This window comes from Poeciliopsis prolifica, unplaced genomic scaffold (assembly GCF_027474105.1).
Source record: "Poeciliopsis prolifica strain line A6 unplaced genomic scaffold, Auburn_PproV2 SCAFFOLD010, whole genome shotgun sequence".
Lineage (NCBI taxonomy): Eukaryota > Metazoa > Chordata > Actinopteri > Cyprinodontiformes > Poeciliidae > Poeciliopsis > Poeciliopsis prolifica.
Window position 1 is genome coordinate 6,781,800 of NW_026562385.1, and position 20,749 is coordinate 6,802,548.

At 40.3% G+C, this 20,749-nt stretch overlaps 2 protein-coding genes across 3 annotated transcripts; one reads left to right on the forward strand and one right to left on the reverse strand.

Annotated features, from left to right (window-relative positions):
• Nucleotides 1-569: 569 nt before the first annotated feature.
• On the reverse strand, nt 570-13,483 carry mapk3 (mitogen-activated protein kinase 3). Its single transcript, XM_055036126.1, has 9 exons — nt 12,881-13,483; nt 11,248-11,430; nt 7,832-8,021; nt 5,807-5,923; nt 5,601-5,715; nt 5,366-5,497; nt 4,407-4,516; nt 3,431-3,548; nt 570-3,188 (listed from the first exon to the last, which is right to left on the reverse strand). Exons 1-8 carry the CDS (start codon nt 13,468-13,470, stop codon nt 3,438-3,440), a joined length of 1,548 nt encoding a protein of 515 aa, XP_054892101.1. The 5' UTR covers nt 13,471-13,483; the 3' UTR covers nt 570-3,188; nt 3,431-3,437.
• Nucleotides 12,355-20,414, forward strand: nudt9 (nudix (nucleoside diphosphate linked moiety X)-type motif 9). Of its 2 annotated transcripts, none has more exons than XM_055036128.1 (9): nt 12,355-12,613; nt 14,465-14,564; nt 14,679-14,957; nt 15,673-15,762; nt 16,039-16,125; nt 17,285-17,396; nt 18,789-18,935; nt 19,243-19,327; nt 19,411-20,414. In XM_055036128.1, exons 2-9 carry the CDS (start codon nt 14,467-14,469, stop codon nt 19,554-19,556), a joined length of 1,044 nt encoding a protein of 347 aa, XP_054892103.1. In that variant the 5' UTR covers nt 12,355-12,613; nt 14,465-14,466; the 3' UTR covers nt 19,557-20,414. The 2 variants fall into 2 exon arrangements, with proteins under 2 accessions (XP_054892103.1, XP_054892102.1); XM_055036127.1 differs by lacking the exon at nt 12,355-12,613 and adding an exon at nt 13,602-13,667.
• The last annotated feature ends 335 nt before the right edge of the window (nt 20,415-20,749 follow it).

Sequence of the window (20,749 nt, forward strand, 5' to 3'; positions counted from 1 at the left end):
TTTACCCTACTGCATGTTGTCAGACAGGCTCCATTTAAGTGAGTTTCGATTCATATGTCTGACAGTAATGCTGGACGAGGTTGATTTCTCAGTCCAACACTCTTAAGAACGGTTGTAAACAGCTTAAGAAGAAGCACTGTCAGAAAGAGCAGGACCATTTTGTCCTATTAGAAAGTCAAATTTCTTTTATACATGCTTAATGAATGCAGCATTTCTATAACTGAAGGTAACATAGTAACTCGATTGCACTATGTGCCTAGAAAATATACACCACAGATTTTAAGTTAATTACAGTTAATTCAAATTGTGCATTTGACAAAGACAGCTCATCTTTGCCTAATGACAAACTCCATTTTCAGTGTGACGGAAAAGCTAAAGTAGAATAAATCTGTTAAAGAGCAAATACTTTGTCACACTTTTGTATTTGAAGCATGTGGGGAAATTTGATCCAATAACAAATTCACTAATCCACCCTAAAGGATCAGGAAGAAGAGGATGCAACCTTCACATTCTGCATGCTTACCGCCCCCTCCTGGTTGATTTGGTGAACAACAAACCACGAGACAGGGTTAACAGCATGTTGAAATTTTATTTAAGTCCATGTGTATAATTCTGTTTTTGTTAATCATTTAATTAATAATACCACAGGATACAGACTATAGCTCTCAGTAACTCATATTCTCGACAATCTCTGTAAAACAAAATAAATCATTTTACGATCTGGTTGGAGAACATAAAAGACAAAAAGTATACTCTTCAGAAAGACTGAAAACACTCCTAGTTATAGTAATATTAATAATAGCCATAAGAGAAAACACACACACACAAAAATCTGAACTCCCTTTTATGGAAAAAAAAAGAAAAAAAAAAGCACTCCACCAATAAAACTTAATAATAACAGCCATTTAAAAACATCCTTAAACAGGCTTTAAGACAGGCAGGCCCTTGCCGATACAGTCAAAGTCGACACTTGGGGTCACGACCCTCAGGTGAGTCGAGAGGGTGTGTGTTGGAGTGTGTCAGGATTCTTTCCTCTTTCGTTATTTCCAAAAAAGATCTTGGGTCAGGTGGCGTGTTAAGAGGGAGGAAATGATATTAATAGAGAGGCCTTTACGTGCAACACCAAGAACTCAGCTGGTGGATTTCAAATGCACAGGGAGTAAGTGATAATCCCAAAAAAAAAGAAAAGAGGAGTCTTGATTTAACAGTGCAAATACACAAACAGTCTTCACACAGACTTACATTTCTGCAAAACCGAAATTAAAAGCTCTACAAATACGACACAAAAGATGGAGGCTAGCTTAAATAGCCTCCAAAAAAATGGAGGGGAGACGAAGGGCGCATGGCTTGAAAGACAAAGTGCAGGCGTGCTGATTGGGTCGGGATCGGACCAGGAGTTCTGCTTCCGGAAGAACTGATGGGGGACAGCGAGCAGAGAGGCGAGGAGGAGGAGGAGGATGAGGAGGCAGCCCTTTGAGTAAAGCATGGAGAAGATTTGGAGGAAAACGAAGAAGAAACAGAAAAAGAGCTTCTGAGGGAACAGCGACACGAAATCAGAGATGTAGAAATATAAGATGAGGGCAGGAAGGTTAGCATCACAGGCCAGCCGCGAGTGATCCAGAGCAGAGAATTTTTCTCTGCAAGCATCTTCTCTTACTAGTCCCAGCACAAACAAAAGGTGACAAAATACAATCGAGTAGAGCTCCACAGAGCAGCAGGTGGTCCAAACCAACACAGAACAAGAGCAGAAAGGAGGAAGATACAGAAACTAGAGCAAGAAAATAAACCCTCCCTGTTAGGCAGAACAACGCAAATGCAGCAACAGAGGCCAACTCATGTAGCAAAAACCTACAAAGCAATGTACATAGATATTTTTTACTAAAAAAAAACAAAAAGCAATAATTTTCTTGGCCATTAGCAATCAGTTTGGCATATAACAGCATGAAAAGTCGCAACCATCTCTTGGAAAACCAACAGCCAAGTAAATTGTGGGAAAAGACATCGCCTCTCTCATTTTTTGAGGTACAAGGACCAAGATTCAAAGAGGAAACAACAACAAAAACTCATTAAATAAACAAATAAATAATCCGAAGCGAACACAAGCAGGATTTTTTTTTTTTTTTACATTATGGAGCGTCATTGTCATTGGTGACAATTTTGCTATGGGAATGTAATGTGATACAGGAAAAAAGTCGTCATGCATTTCAGTCTTTCCTGATGATTTGGGTGAAGCTTAGAGAGCAGAGCAACAACAAAACAAGAAATACTCAACAGAGAGAAACCCATCTGTTCTGGGGAAAAAAATAGAAAATAAAAGGACTTTGGTATCACAGCTGCAATATTTTAATGAGCCTGTGGGCATTTTTTTCTCATCTATTTCCTCCAGTATGTGTCATGTTGCTAAACCATGTGGGAGTCTTCAGTGTGCTTGGCCTTGGGGTGAGTTGTGCATCGGTTTTGTCCCCCTGGGATCTCTTTGCACCTTTGCTCAATTTCAGGAATGCATGCATTAAGCTGGGTTTTCGTACAGAAAAAGGAGAAACGGTAAAGAAATCCTGACAACATGCCACTAAAAATATCAATTATTGTCTAAAATACACTAATAAAAAAAAATAAAAAATTCAGAAGCACACAAAACAATAACAACCAAAAAAAAAAGACTCGAAATTCACCCTTACAAACAAAAACTGACAACCACATTTAAAAAAAAAATAACTAGAAAATCCATTATATTCTGTACGTACATGCACACACCCGGTTAGCATCTCCGTCCCGGTTCTATAAGCCCTCAAATATTTAAAGCAGTAACTCGTTCTCATATATCAGGAGCATTGCAGAGCTGGTTAATACAGTAGGATGGTTTATATGGGTTTGTGAGGAGAGGAGTTACTGCAGAAGGTGCTAGACAAGCCGGAGCAGTAAAAATAGGCTTAAAAACAAGAGGGGGAAAAAAATTATATCTGAGGTGAGTGAGGAGTCCAACAAGGACAAAACGGAAAGGGCATGAATTTGACAGAGTACACCCTGCTCGGTAACAGCAACCCATTTCTATACTTAGCTCCGTCTTGCAGTGGAAATGCAAAGATAAGCAGGTTAATGTTTATATTTGTTGGTTTCTTCAGGATGTACTTTTCTTTTGTTGAAGCATATCGTTCAGAGTCTTCTGGCTCCAAGCGTTGCTGGAATAACTTTGCAAAGAAGGAACAAAGGAAATAGAATAATCCAAAACATCAAGACTTTTATTTAAATTAGATATCAAGAAGCACCTTCATCCAATTTCAGATGTTAGTTTTAAATTACTTTCCCCCTCCCCCCTATTTTGAGTTCTCAAACATTTCAGCAGAATACCCACATAAAACAGACGTGTTTTACTTTAAATCCGGGTAAAATGGCCGCTGCGAACATGCAACTGACTGTCTGACTGACTGACCTGTGCCTCAGCTGATCGACTGGAAACGAGCCGTTTCGTCGTAGATCATTTCCTTCAGCGTCTCCTTGGGAAGATCGTCCAGTTCTGTTGCGAAGTCAAATGGCGTCTCCGCTTCGGGCTAACACCAGAGCACACACAACACGGATCAGAACAGGAGCTGAAGAGTCTGATTGGTTTAGAATTGGCAACTAGTAGCGTTAACAGCTTACAGTTAAATCCAAGTCCTTCATTTTAAAATAAAGTCAGCATCTTATGGAACAATGTTTATTAAAAAAATCATTATTTCTTCATGAATGGGTTGATAATATTAATTTGATAAATCAGTGACTCCACAGTAATGGTGAGTGGTATACCTATGAGCATTTTATGAACAATAACCACAGAGATTTCTCAAAAAGAATCTGAAGTGGTCATTATAGCTGTTCCTCATAGTTTGCTCTGTTTAGCACAAACCAAACCTTCATGACTCAATTTCAATTGAAGGAGCTAAAATAATGAGTAAGAAATTTGAAAACAGGTTTATCAGAACTCACTCACTAGCTTTCTCCACTCCCATCAGTAAACATAGATGGGGTTATTTGCGCAAAAAATTGCAGAGTGCAATCTTTTTATTGCCTCGTAAATATATAATAAAATAATTATTTAAGATTTCACATAGATATTATCCAGTTAAAAATAATATGTGTCGCTTCTCTTTAGATGTCAGCAACAGCTGCTCTTTTTGTCAGTGTGATGGTGAAAATACTGAACATTTATTTGTGGAATGTTCTCACACTACAACATTTTGGTCGGGCTTGCAAAAACTCCTTACAGAAAAAAATATTGCTCTTTCAAATTCACATATTTAATCATCTTTAACAATTCAACTTTTTCTTTAGATGATATATTTATATATTATGTCCACAAGATGAAATTACAAAGTCACGTCTCTCACCTTTGCTCTGGAATAAACTTTAGTTATAGGAAGTGTTCGTACCTCATCGGTGGGGTCGTAGTACTGCTCCAGGTAGGGATGAGCCAGGGCATCTTCAACAGTGATGCGCTTGTTGGGGTTGAATGTCAACATGCAACCCAACAGGTCCAAGGCTCCAAAAAAGAACAAGGAGTCGTCATTAACCATCCTCTGTTAGCAAATGTTTCTACACACTCGTGCAAAAAAATGTATTCAGTAAGAAAATTTTTTTGTTTGTCAGACACTCAAATGTTTAAAACATCCTAAAACTAAAGATCTTTTTGCTTTTTTCTCTTCATTATGTCTCTATGTGTGTAGGAACCCTGAGTGTGGAAACTTGTCACAGCATTTGGTTCCTGAAGCTAAATAGACGCAGATAACAAACCACGTTGGATGACAAAACGAACTGACCGCTGCAATCTTTTCCTCCTCAAGATGTTAATATGATGCATTTTATATTACTGCAGTAGTTTAATTCATTTGATCCGTTTTTTTTTAAACGTGTTTGTGGTCGGCCCATTTTTTGCTGGACGATCCCGGAGAACATTTCATGTGCAGTAAACTTTGTGTTTTCCAATAAAACAATCAGACTTTATTGACTGACTAATATCCCCATAAGCAGCATTAGTTCTCTTACAACACGTTTCTTAATGGGTTTTTCTTAAATGTGTGGTTTTTTTTGTTTGTTTTTTTAGCAGTAGATTTTCACCTACGGTTTGCTTGTTTCAACTTAAAACAAAATAAAAATGTTACACAAGTGAATCTTCGTGCTTGTTAAGTTTCTCTCTCTGCAGATTCATATTACGATTTCTGCTTTTAATCAGGGTGTGGTTTCATTACTCTGACCTACTTTTCAAATGTTTCAATTATAGTCATTTTTAAATAATGGAGGCTGCAAAACAAACTTATAAACTTTCCTTTAGAATGTCCTCATTTTCCAGGTCTTTTCAAACATTGGCAGTAGTCATAATAAGTGGATCTACCTTTTGGATCTGCCTTTGGAAACAGTCTGTCCCAGGGAATCCTGGTCTTAGGGGGCAGGGATTGAAGGTAGTTCCTCGCCTTCAGGTTAATTATGCAGTTCAGATCTTCTTGAGACGGTGAGCCAAGTACGCCTGCACACACAGATGTTGTACAGCGTGGCCGCTTTTTTGTTTTGTTTTGCTTTTTGTCCTCATCACGACTGCACAGTTAATAAAAAATTTAAAAAAATCTCACCCAGTATGTGGTTTAGTTGGTCCAAGTAGTGTTTCCCAGGAAAGATGGGTTTGTTGGACAACATCTCAGCCAGGATGCAGCCCACTGACCACATGTCGATGGACTTTGAGTAGCCCTGAAAAACCACACCCGTTCAGCTGAATTTTTACTCATTTGCCAGTCAAATACCAAAACTGCGAGAGCGAGTGAGTGAGTTCAACTCGTACCTTTGAGTTGAGCATGATTTCTGGGGCTCTGTACCAACGTGTGGCTACGTACTCCGTGAGGAAACCAGTGTGGTCGTGAACTGGATCGGCTATCCGAGCCAGGCCGAAGTCGCAAATCTGAGAAAGAAACAAAACGGAAAAAAAAAAAAGAACAAAAAATCAGTTCTTTCTTACATCGTTTTCAAACTAATTGTCAAGCTCCAGCCAGAGGACACACACCACTTCTTAATATGTTCCTGTTTTATTAATAAAGCCACTTTTGAAGTTCTATAAATTGTGTAACATTCACGTAATCTGGCTACATTTAAGCAGGATAATGTACTGAGAAGGAATGGGCTTCATTAGGAGGCAGCAGCTGGTCTAATAAGAGGAACAACGCAAATACATCAAACCTATTTTTAATGAAAGGTGCAAATATGACAGTTCATTCTTTCTAACCTGTTTGCTGTGCAAATCTATTTTTAATTGAATGTTTTCTGCACATTAAAGCCAGAAAGCAAAGTCACAACTGTACAGCTGCTTTAGGATTAGGTCCGACTTTGGCAACACGCTGCTTTGAAACGCTTCCTTTGTGCTCCATTCCTCACGTATGATCAGCTAATCCAGGGATTGATGGTCGAATGCCAAATTTTCACAAGACCACTGTGGATTTTATGCTACACACACACACACACACTGAGAGATTAGTTCCAGCAAACAAAAATAACAAAACTGAGAGGAAGCTGCAAAATCAGATTAAAACACATGAACAATTTTCCCCAATTTCTCTGCTACAAGAACAAAGTTAGATAGATTTCATGCTAAAGAGCAGAACCTGCAGCTCCAAAGCTGTAAGTAGTTTTTTTTTTTTATCATCCACAATAGCTCTTACTGAGATAGCAAAAGCTTTTTTTAAAAAAAATGTGTTATTTTGTGACTGTTGTAATCTAAAAGAAAAAACAGATTTTGAGGCACCTTTTTCACAGGCTTGTGGTCAAAGTTGCAATTGTTTTTTTTGTTGTTGTTTTATTCGTGTCGTAACATGGTGCTACAAAAAACACCCTTAATGCAAATAAAATTATGCCTGAAAGCAAAAGAAGAAAGAAAAAAAAGGGCAACTGTTTTGCGTCAGTCTTGCAGGTTTGACTGTCAAGAGATGTCATGAAGCGGGAAGTTATATTAGAAAGGGGTTAAGAAGACTGGAAAAAATTCAGCTGAGCGTGGTGATTAATCAGAAGAGACCAAATCGCCTACAGAAAACCTGCAGGCGATTTGGTTAGGCTTGCGGAAAACTTGCGGTGATGGGTGAAAACTGCATCGCTCAAAATTTGAGAACGACGAATGAATTTGCACAAATAGTTGCGATTGCAACTTCCTGGAGGGGCTTGCTTTGCGTTGCCTCATATCGCAAAGACCCACAAGAATAGACTGATGTTTGTGTTTGTTACAAAATGTGAAAAACCTCAGCGAGGTGATTAATCAGAAGAGAAGGAACTACAGAAAACCTGTAAAAACCTTCACATTTACTGTAATTTCAAAGACATTGTTACTTGTAAACAAAATTATGGATGCAGACTTTCTGAACAAGTTTGCATTTTACTCTGCTAAAAAAAAAAAAACAGAAGAAAGAAATTGAAATGTGAAGTTTTTATGACTCTCGAAACCAACGAGGTATTTAAAAGCAGCACCTGACCAAGAACTAAAATCACCAAGACAGATGCAGCTGTAGTGGGAACATGTAGATTTAAAGCAAAGGTAAAATGAAACAGGGGAAAGCCAGATCGGCCCAACACAAAACACAACGTTGTACAGAGGAGGAACTAGAGTGTCCTCCATATTTGTATCCGCCACACACTGCGGTGTATTTTGTTGTGACAGGCTGACAAAATTATGCAAAAAGTCTTACTGCAGATCAGGACTATAAGCACTAATTTATGTTGCTCTATTAAGTGTGAAAACCGTCAAGTGGTACGAGTACCTTTGCAGGTACGACATCCTTCTACTTAGTCTCTGCTGAAAACTTTACCGCCAGATGTCCGGACTCACCTTGAGGTCGCAGGTGGTGTTGATGAGCAGGTTGGAGGGCTTGAGGTCCCGGTGCAGCACGTTGGCAGAGTGAATGTACTTCAGACCCCTCAGGATCTGGTAAAGGAAGTAGCACACGTGCTCGTTGCTCAGCTTTTGGGTCTTCAAGAGCTTGTACAAGTCCGTCTCCATCAGCGTTTGCACGATGTAGCTGGACACACGCATGGGTCAAGGCAAACGAACCCAAAACTGACAGAAAGTCACATTCTTTTTACATTGGACTGACAAAATTTGGGTGCTTCACTTTTTTTTTTTTAAATTTCTCTTCAGACCCACTTTCACGGCTTTTATTCAACCTGAAACTGCAAAACCTTGGGCTGCAGACAGTGTGAAACCTGTGTTGCAATGACTATGTTCCTCTAATCATTCTCTGGTAAACCAGAAGAAAAAATAAAATAAAATCAACCGCAAAATCTACAAAAAGAACAGATGCACGGTTATCAGAAGAACAATCGATGAGGCTGCTCATGTTCTGACCGTTCCCCTTTAGCCACAAGGAAATGAAGCAAGGTAATATAACAAAAGTTACGCATAGTATTATAAAATCCCTGTTAAACATAATGTTGTTTAACAAGACAGTTCCATGCATTGACCAACCAAAGATTGCAGAGTTGCATGCAATGTCTTTTAAAGTAAGTGGTAACAATTAGAGCAGCACAACATATTGCAAAATTATTGTTGTTGAGAAGGTAGGTCAAAATATGAAATGAGATTATTGCCTGTCGTCATCCTTTCTTAGCAAAACTCTGATGGACTTCAGCTGAGCTACGGCTTCGGCAAACACTCCTTTCAACAGGGATGAACATGTGTGACAACACCTCACACCCACTAGCTAAATCCGGTGGAGGATCTGTGATGCTGCGGGCTTGATTCTCTGCTGAAAGGCCGTGTGGATCCCCTCCATAGCACATGAACATTTTTAACAAAAATCTGACGGATTCTACCAGAGAACCGATAACGGGCTGGTCGCTGGGTTTTCATATAACAAACTGACCCCAAATCTGGGAGCAAATCCATGCAGAAGTAGCAAAATCAGCTTTTTTATTATGGTCATCTTCATCCTAAATCTACTAGAAACCTTGCAGGGTGAGATAAAAGAAAAAAAAAAAAAAACATCAGAAAAGAGGACCCAATAGTGATCTGTGCTGTGCATCACCATGACAGGATACTGCTGTGTGTTTTCTAACCAAAAACCAAACGACAGACAGCAAATGAGCAGCTTTTCTTTGGCAAAGAAAGAAGAAAAACGATCCGCTCCAACTGTTTGGCATTAACACAAAAGCTGTGTGTTCACAGCATTATCTGTTGCTCTCAGCTGATCAAATCCCATCAGTTGTTACTTTTGCTCGGTAACAAACGCCTTTGCAAGGTGGCAACACTGAGCAACCAAACCGACTGGGAGCATCAAACAAGACAAAGATTGAAAGACTCAGACATTCCTGACATTTTTCTTTTTTTTTTCTGGAAACAATGAAGCTTTTGAACAAAGCAGCAGCCAGAGCAGCTCTCAGCGACAGCAGCTCGCTGGCGGGCCGTGCCCACACATCACTGCTCAACGGGAACCAAAGAAAAACAACTGAAGCAGCTTAACCACCACAGGTGACGTGTTAGATTAACCCTGCCCTGTCCATGGACATTTTTCTATTTTATTTCACTTTTTTACCCATGCCGGTGTTGAATGGACCACTTAGAAAAAAACAGAGAAAACTATCTGCGTCCAGTGGTCTTTTTTAGCTATTGACATACATTCAGGAAGAAAAAAAACAACTTTTTGAATTTACAATTGAAATCACATTGAAAAGCCCTCCATTATCTGGAGTTGAAATTCATTCAAGTATTTTTTTTTTGACTGGGAAAAAACATATTTTTTTAATATTTTGTAAATCCATATAACTAAATGTATAGGATGGAAAGAAAATCTGCTTTGAGATAAATCAGAGTCGGTGCTAATCAAATTTTTTGTCCCAGGAAGGTGAAAGACATTTTATTTACAGTACGTCGTAAAAGTGATTCTTTAAAAAGGCAAAATAAATAATAATTTTAAATCCCTATGAGCGCGAAAACTCGTTTTAGCACAGTCTAAGGGATTGACGGAGTAATCTAATTACAAACTTATCCGTTGCTGCCAAATCTTGAGGCTCCATGCTCAGATAATATTCTACTTTTTGCAAATATAGGATGGAAAAAAATAGACTTCATTTAGCTTTTAAAAAACAAAAAAAAAAATTAAATAGTTAGTTTTAAAAAACATGGCTGATAGTGGCATTCATACAAAAAATGGGTGAGTATTTATCGTATCGTTTATCAATAATCATAATCTCTTTATATCAAAATTTTCATTTAAATTTGTCTTGATAAATTCCAGTTAATAATAAAAATCCCCCCAAAAACTAACAGTATTGTCAGACATGTTATTTTTAGAATTTTCTCCACAAGGACATCAATAAATATCAGTAAATAATCTGTTTAGTGTGTAATAGAAATCACTAAGTCAACTTGTTTTAAAAATGGATGTTTTTCAGAGCAGTTTTTGTGATTAGGGTGTCATGAATGCTGTGCAAGGCACTCACAGCCAAAATGTTACCTAAAAAAACAAGGAATAGTTTATTATTTTTACCATTATCATAAGAGTACCACAAAATTTTGTCCACATTGTCCATCCCTAGTTTATACTAAACCTGCACAATATGTCGAATCGAAATAGTCATTACAAACTGCCTAATAAAACAAACTGCTTGGATACAATTTGTGGAAGGATATAGTTTGGTATTTTTGTTCTGTAGAAAATTTAATTAGGTAATTCCTGTAAGGCCAGCCTCATTACAGTAACCTGAAATAATAAAAAAACACTTGAAAATGCAATAATCTGCCAGCAGTTCAACTCTGCTTACTTTCTATTCGATGTGAATCTCAACAGTTTCATACTGAAGGTTTTTGAGCCGGAAAAAAAGGGCCTGTTGAAGCTCAAAGGGGTCGTAGAATCCCGTCTAAGTCGTTACTGACGGGTCCGACTCATCTAATCTCAGCTGCCTCGCAGGCGGCTTGACTGGAAGGGCAGAACCAATCCTCAAAGCCAAACACTTAAAAAATGAAAACCTGCCGCAATAAAGGTGAAAGAGCGCAGGAGTCTCTGCACAATTAAACGTGACAAGAGCGGATGATAAAGCCAAACAACAAAACTAACTAATAAATCCCTGCAACTCTTCCAAGGATTTTGTCTCAAGTTCACCTGCTTTGGTAACCACAGGAACCTTGATGCTGTCTAAGCTTCGCTGCTCTTAGCCGAACGTTTCCTCTCTGCTCGTCTTAAAATTAAGAAAAATCTCCGCAACACTCAGCTCCTGGCGAGTTACACAGGTCCCAGCGTGGCAGGATACACGTCTCTCATGTTCTCCAACTGCGGCGCCCTGATGATGTCATTGATCCCGATGATGTTCTCGTGGCGGAAGCGCAGCAGGATCTTGATCTCTCGCAGCGTGCGCTGGCAGTACGTCTGGTGCTCAAACGGGCTGATTTTCTTGATGGCCACCCGCTGTTGGGTCCAGTTGTCCTGAGCTGAACTGGATATGGGAAAAGGAAGGACAAAACACAAGAAGTAGCGCACACGCACAACTCACACAAGCAAAAACGACTGCAGACTTCTGAAAGGTGTGGAGTGTGAGGACGACGACATGATGTTGGCGTTGCGGCTTTATCTCGGCGCTACTTCCTTTGTTGGGGTTATCGGCGTTGGGTTTTGCATGACATTTTGCAAGAGAATAGACATTACACCACCGCTCTGCTGTTAGTGGAGGTGTGCAGCTGAACATTTAAGTCAAATCTAGAGATGCACTGACCAAGCTGCTAGATTGAAATCAGATAATTTCCCCTTAATTGGTAATGATCAGAGATAAAAAAAAAAGAAAAGTTTTTCCTAGTCATTGAATGCATCAAAGCTAAGAACTCCCTCAGTTTTCTCTCTATAAATGCATCAGCAAACAGCATGTACATTGCAGCACAGTTTGTACTTCAAAAGTAGACCTAAAAAAAAAATTGGTGCATCTCTATCCTTCAAATGTACCAGATTTGTTTGTTTTTCAACTGACCTTAAAGCGCCTCGAAATAAACAACGGTTAAAAAGAACAATTTTTTTTTAATCTGGGGGAAATTGGCCGATTTAAACATCCGGTTGGCTAATTCTAGTCGAAACATTTGCATATTTAGAGAAGGAATGTGTGACACAAACATTTAAAGATCCAGATCTGCTCCTTTTCCCTTCACCTTCTGTATAAAATAAGATAAAACAAATCCTCCCCCACCACCACTCATTAAAGCTCAGCTCATTAAAACCACATATTGTCCATGTCAGTCAGATGGCTCCTCCTCGGTGTTTAAGATGAACTTAAACTAACTGTTCTCCCTCCACCAAACCGACCGGTTGTGATGTTTACACTTGACTGCATGTATGGTGGCATCACACGTCTGGCATCAGGCAAACAAATGTGAAATATGTAAACTGCCCAACTGTCTCATCCCGATATCAATGGGTGTTTTTATCTCGTTTTTTTAATATATATATATCACACTCCCTATCTGATCTTCTGCTCCAGTGATGACTTCACAAAGTGGCCACGCAGGGCTGCAGATCACATAACAGGAGGAAAGGCCTGGCTACCACCAACAAATCCACCCTGGACGCTGCGCTGCGGCTTATTCCTGCAGAGAGGAGAACTGTGGTCTAATTAGGCTTATGGCACATTTGAGGTTGAGTACAAGCTTGCGAACATATTTGAGAAAAAGTCAACCGCGTCCTGCGCAATCGCTCCCCCAATCTCGCTTCCTGTATAGCTTTATCAGAACCCCGCCTGTAGCAGCAGCTCAGCTAACCTGTTAAGCAGGACCGCTGCTGCAAAGTTGCACGTGTTTTTGCACACTCCCCGTTATAATTGCATCTACTCTGAAAAGATGCGCCGTTTAAAAGAGCTTGAAGGGAAGGCAAGCGCGCGATGGGAGCTGGCGGATAACACTCACCACACCATGCCGTACGCTCCCTCCCCGATGTAAGCCAGGTTGGTGTAGCGGGGTCCGACGTCGAATGCCTGTCCCTTCACCAGCTCCACGTCTGTTTTGGGCAACCGAGGCGGGGGCGCAGCCTCCTCCGGTCCAGAGATAGCCATGGGGACAGAGTCGGCGCAAGGCGCACGACCAGAACCAGGGGCATGGCCGGGGTTGCAAGCATGACCCGGGTCAGTCCTAGGAGCGGCGGCCGCTGCCTCCTCAGACTCGGACACAGTCATGGGTTCTGCTGAGCCAGAATCGGCGCCGAGAGAAGAGTCAGAACCGGAGACAACGCCAGAACCAGGGGCCGCTGCCTCCTCGGGTTTGGACACAGACATGGGGATGGGTTTAGGTGCAGCTGCAGGGTCGGGGTCGAGTCCAGGACGGGTGTCAGAGCCAATATCTGGGCCAGGGGCAGGGTCAGAGCTGGGGCAAGGACCGGAGCCAGAGCCGAGACCAGCACCAGTACTAATCGCTTTCGACGGCTCAGTTGTATCAACAACTATTTCAGCGCACTCCGAGTTCTCGGCCTTGACAGGCATATCGCCGCATGAATCCGCCATTCTTCTCTACAAACCGCTCCCGCTCTCTGAGGGTGTTTCCTTCCGAGAAAATGCCGCTGCCTTCAGCAGGGTGTTCCAGCTTCCCGTTACTTCGCTCCGGCGGATGATTCTGCTGAGCGGAGGGAATGGAGCAGAGAGGGCGATGTGCTGCTCCTCTTTACAACCAACAACGTAAATGGATTTGGTGCGCGAGCTCGGTTAGTTCTCGGCACTAAGCGTAAATGCGCGTGCAAAACTACGGCATCGTACAGGTGCGCTGGATATGTATACAGGGCTGCGTTGTTTGGGCGGGGCGAAATCAGTCTTACAACTAAAAGCAGCGAAAAAAAAAAAAAAAAAGAACAAATGCGTTCGAGCGACAGCCAGCAGTTGATGTGTAGGCGAGGAGGCGCCGCTTTAGCTGTAGAAGCGATACGTCAGCGCGTCCGCCATATTGGAGAGGGAACGTTTGACTTGAAAACCCATACAGGGTTTTCATTATGTAACAAATTACTTTAATCCTCTAGTAAATTATTCTTGGTGTTGCATAAGAAGGGTGAGAACCGGTCGAAAAGGACCAAACAACTACGTTTAATTCATTTCAGTTACATATTGTGTTTAGGTAAGTTATTTTGTCAGAAGCAAAACAAAAGTGGACTCTGGTTCAATTTTGTCTTTCAGATATAAGTTATTTGAATATAAATAACTCTATGTTAGGTACTGTAAGGTAGGAAACCAAAGTTAACATCCTTAAAGGACGAGTTGGGACACGTAAAACTTTACCCTGTCTATTGACAACCACATAAAACATGGTGGAGGCAAAGTGATGGACTGGGTCTCATTTGCTGGTGTCATTTGCATGTCAGATAAAAACTTTGAGCTTGTTTTTGTTAAAAAAAAAAAACAAGCTCAAACGCATCCCTTTGCGTGGTGACGTAGTCACCACGCAAAGGGATGCACTTCCTGCTCACGTCATGAGGTGGGTTGATTAAACGATTTACTCCTGACTTTACAGGAATGGTTTTCTCTTCTTCGAGACGACCGTGGACAAGTGCTATTCGTTTGGCGATTACTCTGTTTGGACTCCCGTTGACTGCCTCCACACCTGGCGCCAGGTACGACCAGCTGTATGCTTTCGGTTTCATGATAGAAACCAAGTAGTCGCCTCCATGTCGCCAATAAACCAGAACTGAAAGTAGGTGTGTCTTTTTCTTGTTTCCCCTCTTCAGACCTGCGGTTCTTTGCTCATCCCATCATCTTGACAGAGCCAGTAAACATATTAAACCTGTTTGTGGGGACTATTACACCAGCAGTATCGGGACCATGTTCTCCCCAGCAGGTCCTCATGTAAAATCCAGATGTCCACAGTATCCAGAGTCCACCATCAAGCGCTTCACTGTACCTGACGACAAGGTGGACTGGAACCAGGAGTGGCCCCAGTATAGCCCGGTAGAGCACACTGCTCCAGCTGTTTTAAAGAAGCCAGTCTGGGCTGATCCCGATATTGGGTGAGCAATGTTAGCAAATAAATCTTAACATCTGGATGATTTGATTTGATCACACAGTGTGCATTTCACTTCTTTGCTTTCTTGTACTTGCAAAAGTACTTGCTGTTTGTCACATCAGAGCCACAGCATGTTAACTGTGATACATTATGTCATGGATCAGAACAAAGTTGTGCCTCATTTTGAAGTGGAAGCAAATCTATACATGGTTTTCAACTTTCATTTTTTGAAAATATGAAACTTAAGAGTAGGTCATTCATTTGTACTCGGTTCCCCCAATGAAATGTCCCGTCGAGCTGCAAATGTTTCACATGTGTGTTTCTGTCAGGGTTGCGTCTGCAGAGGCCGATGTTTTCCCTTTTCTTCTTTCTAAAATGGCTCAGGTTCGGTCAGATCAGATCACTTGGGTCTGTGAACGCTGATTTTTCAAGTCTTGGTGCAGATTCTCAACTCCATTACCACCTTGGCATTTCTCACACATGACTATACGGTTGTTTGAACTGAATAAAAGTGTGAGTTTTATTTTATATTTTAAAAAATATGTCTAGTTTTTGCTTCCCAGTCACAACCTGCTTTGTCTTTAGTTAATCACATAAACAGACTAAAGACGTCTTTCAGTTTGTAGCAGTTATACGAGAAAAGGTGAAAAAAATTGGGGTCTGAACACTTTTTCTAAGATTTTTGTCTAATTTCTGTGTACTATTTGCTTGTCCTGCAGTTCCTTCTCTCCAAAGTTCAATGCTTATGACGGTCCTGTGGACAGGTCGAGCTTTGAGGGAAAATACAAAGTGGAAAATGAGAGGCCATTGTAAGTTAAAGAGCAATTTGCAACATTTCCCTGAAATCAGATTAATAAGTGTGTGTGTGTGTGCAGCTGGTTCTTTCAGGACAGCGGTGAAAACAACAACAAAAAAGTAAAAGCCAGACTCTTTAATGTTAATGTACAGAGACATTTGGGTGAGGACTTTCTGTAGGTGCTTTTTCCTAAGTGGATGCCAGCTAATCAACGTTGTGATCTTTACTGAAGACATTTTTTGTTGAAACCAGAAATTCTAGTTTCCAACACTGAATGTTTCTGATCTAGAAACCCTCGTGGACGCACTGGTTTGACTGGACGAGGTTTGCTTGGACGATGGGGACCCAATCATGCTGCAGACCCTATAGTCACAAGGTAACATCTGTTCAGGTATAAATTAGCATTTTGATTGTCATTCTGTTTTTAAAAGGGAGAAGTCTCTCTATAAACTAATTAAACTCGTTTACTTTTATCTGTAAAAGGAAACAAGTCTTTGTCGTTTCAGTGTTGGTTAAAAGTTTCCATCTAGCCATCTTTTGCATGAAAGCCTTTTTAATTTAGATCTAAAAGATTATTATTTTTTTTACCTTCAGCTAGCTTCTGCCATAATGCCGGTTGTGGCATAATGGCATTATGGTTAGTGACAGTATCTTTAACTGCCATTACTTTTAGTATCTTTAACTGCCATTACTTTTAGACATGGCGGAAATAATTTAAATTGGTTGGTTTCCATAGATCAGGCTTTTAAGCATGCATTTGTGACAGTTGAGGTCAGACTCATTAAGAATGCTTAATGTGAGTCTGCTTTACCCAAAACCCTTTTTGATGTGTGTTTGGCGTCAGTCGGAAGACCAGATTGAATCCAGTTCCAACCGTTCGATCAAAAACGGTCCACTTTGGTTGGGAGCGATTTAGTTATAATGTTAAAGAGCAACCCACTAGCTACCTGGAATAATCCTCGGCTCCAAAATGGACAGCTGAAAATTTGCAGCTGTTGACGTGTATAAACACACATATAAGAAGAATGTTTATGAGGCAAAGTGAGGCTTTTAAGCCTAAGTACACTGGATCAACCTTCCAGGCATGGTGGTGGCAGCATTTTGCTGAGGGTTCTTTTTGCACTCACTGGCACTGGTGCATTGTATACAAAGTTTCTAGGATAATGAAGACCGAGAGCTACCACCAAATGTTTTTGAGGTTCACATCAGATCAACAATAAGATGGTAAAAACGTGGCTATATCTGGTGTTTATATAGGAAAATAATCCCAAACACATCAAAACTGATTTTGAAGTGAATAAAGCATTAAACATCTGGAGCAGCTTTGACTAAAACCTTTTAGAAAGTCTGTGGGACCAGTTTCTATTTTTCAACCATGTGTTGTATTAGACTAACCTGACAAACGGATTCAAGTGCCGAATTAAAAGCTCAAAATTATTACTAAATGTATGCCCCTGGTGAGTGCATGTAAACTTCTCTATAGATGATTTTATTCTTTTAATTCTGATGACCTGAGGCGTTGCTCTGTGTGGCAGGTGGAAGGTCGATGCCAGCGGAAAAAAGATTCATCACTCGGCCTCCAAAAAGCCTATCCTGCAGTTTGTGTCCATCCAGAGGAAAGACTGTGGGGAGTGGGCCATTCCAGGTGTAAGCTATTTTCTTAGTCCATTTTTCATGACATTTTCAAGGAAGCTGTGGAGAAAGACAGAATAAACTCATTTGTCTTTGTATAAAGGAATTTAGAGTATCCAACATCCCCAATCAACTTTGCTATTAGATTTGGTTACAGTGAGTTGCGTCAGCTTTCTCACCAGACAGAAAACTTTACATCAACACACAATAAATATAAATACAACGTGATTCAAAATGGCCTCGCGCTCAGTTCTTAAAAATATCAAAAACAACATTAAATCTGTAAAAAATGTATTCAAAAAAACACTGACTCAAATACACTAAACTCATTAGGACAAGATTAAAACATTTTAATAAAATAAGCCGATATTAAAACTATGGGAAATTGAACTTTAGAAGCTTGTGGCTGCAGGAACAAAACTGGTTTTGTACCACTTAATTTTACATTGGGAATGAAATATTTGCGTTTAGATGGGAGGAGCCTGGAATCGCAGTGCAGAGGATGAGACGCATCTCTTTAAGATGGATGTAGATGACCTCCTCACCTGCCTGAAGTAAAAGGAATCTGGGTTCAGCTGCATCTCATCCTTCTTCTTACTGGACTGTTTTAGTATTTGGTTCAGGCAGTTCTTCTTTTTAAGAGTTAAAATACCAAACCAGGACATGGAGCGGAAAGATGGAACCAATCCAACAAAGGCTTGGATAAAAATAGAATGAAAAAGGTTTTGTCAAGGTGGAATGAAGAGAGTTTCTTGAGTTCCCTTTCTTATATACAGCCTCTCAGATTGGGTTAGTTTACTGTCAATACCTGTGACCAGATATTTGTAGGCGTCAACAGCTTCCACAGTCTGGTCCTTTAGAAGAGCCGTTTCCTGTGTTCTGAAAATCAGTGATCATATTCTTGAGTTCTTCATCTGTTAGTAAGATTCATCACACCGCTGAACGAAAGTCCTCCACCGCAGAGCCGTGGCCCGTTTCTCTTAGGTTAAGCAGGCTAATAACGACTGAGTCATTTAAAATGACTCGTCCCCGAGGAGAGCCGGAGGTGGAGCAAAGGACAGAAGCTTTCACTGTCTGTTTCCTTTTTCCTTGAGAAGTTTAAAATCCAGCCCACAGGATTAGAACCTGTGTTCTGAAAAAATAAATAAATGAAAGTCGCGCACGTGATCCGTTTTATTCCGGATGTTTGAAAAGCGGGTTCATTAGAGAAACCGTGGCATCACTAATTCATCTCCAGCTGTCAAAATTTAAATATTCAGCAACGTTCGCAATTTTATGGCACACCTGATTTGTGCTTGTTTATTCTCTGGCTAAAGTTGGGAAACTTAAGTTTTAAAGCCATTTTTTTTTTCTTGTGCTTTTTCTTTTTGAGAATATATTTTTGTCTGCGCATCCTGGTTCTGACAGGGAATGGTGGACCCAGGGGAACAGATTTCCCACACGATGCAGCGGGAGTTCTCCGAGGAAGCCCTTAATTTGCTTTCGTTAAAGCAGTCAGAGAAGGAAGACATCCTCAATCGCATCCAAAAACTCTTCGAGGTTGGAGGGGTCGGGGTGAGTAACTTTTGAGTAAAATGTGACGGTTTGTCGTCACGTTTTAGCTGAGACAACAGAAGAAAACCTGTAACAGAATGGTTTCGATCATAGCAAGACCTAGCCCAGAACTAAGTCAGTTTGTGAAAAAAAACAAACCCAAAACACTCTTTGTTTTTGTCTGTGACATACAATCCATTGGAAATTGTGGGTTTAACATAAAATATAAAAAAATTCAAGGGCTCTGAATACATGAGAGAGACCCAATAACCAAAAATGTATGTGAGGAAGTGCTCAAGCAATATTGAAGAAACCTGTCTCCTTTCAGATTTATAAAGGTTATGTTGATGATCCAAGAAACACCGACAACGCCTGGATGGAGACGGTCGCCGTCAACTTCCACGATGAAGCGGGTAACATTTCTTTTGCATTTTTCCTGAAATCCCCCTATCGCCACAGCTGCGCACTCGTCCTCTAAATATTCCTGTGATTGCAGGCAACAGTGTGAGCGAGCTGCCTCTGCAGGCTGGCGATGACGCAGGACACGTCCAGTGGGTGGACGTGGACTCGTCCTTCAGCCTCTATGCGAGCCACTCCCACTTCTTGGAGCTGGTTGCCAGAGAGCGGAAGGCCCACTGGTAATCAGGAGACAAAAGGCTGCTCTGATGATGAGGCAAAGCAGAGCCTGAAGAGCTCTCGTCCTTTCAGCACGCATGACCCCTCATGGGAGTGTTCCCACTAATTCATTAATGATATTCTGACCTAATATTGGAAAACATAAAGTGCATTTAACCAGTTAGCATGATAAAGCAAAATCGAAGAAAAGAAAAAAAAGCAAAAGAAGTAATGTAACTTCTTTTGCATAAGTAAACTCTATAAAGATTATGTACATCTATGATAAAGCTATAATTTTAGTGCTTTTTTGATTCATTTGATGAAACGGCTCCACAAAGGTTTTAAAGTGTGACTTTGTATGTTGCCATATTTATTGAATCCCCTCAAAAATTCAGCATTGCACCTAACGTGGGTATATTCACCATTCAAGCTCTTCCATGTGACTATAGGGCAAGGGAAAATAAACATTGATTAGTATTAAAATCAAAGTCTTAACAAGTGTGGTGTGCATTTCTGCAGGGTCTTAAACTGTCTCACATTTTTAGACCCTAAAAACTCTTTAATATACCAAGATCTTCAATATTACCTTTAAAATGACCTATAATTACATCTCAAAATGATTTTTGCTTTTTATTTTGTAGAAAGAATGCATTCCTGCTACTGAAACTGGCTTATTTCATCTTTAGGCAATTAAAATAGTCTCGGTGTGATGTACTGAGAAAGCTTAGGAAAACATACTTGTTATTATAGCTCTGAACTATGAAGATATTAAAAGGTTTGGCTTAAATGCAGGGGTTTTATCTGTTGGTTAATATCTGCTGTCAGTATTGAAGGTTTATTATTTGTTGAAAGAACAAATTGAAGTAAAGCAATCGATCTGTAGCAGCACCGGATTTACACATTATTTTCATCAAATTAAGTTCACTAGGTTATGTTTACCTTGCTCAATATAGTCAATTTACTGAGCTCAGATTGTTAGACTTAAATAATAATCATCTTAAAAATTGGAGAGAGCATCTTATAGATTCTCAATTGAATTTAAGTCTGGGCTTGATTGGACTACTTCCTAGAGGACTGAAGAATGTCCATGTATTCCAAGGCTGTTTCTCAGTTGACTGCCTGCGTTTCTATACTCTGTTATATAAAAGAAATTCAGTGTGTGGACCATGGCGAATATCGCTGATCAATAGGCGTTACAGGAAGAGCCAAAGAATCCAGCT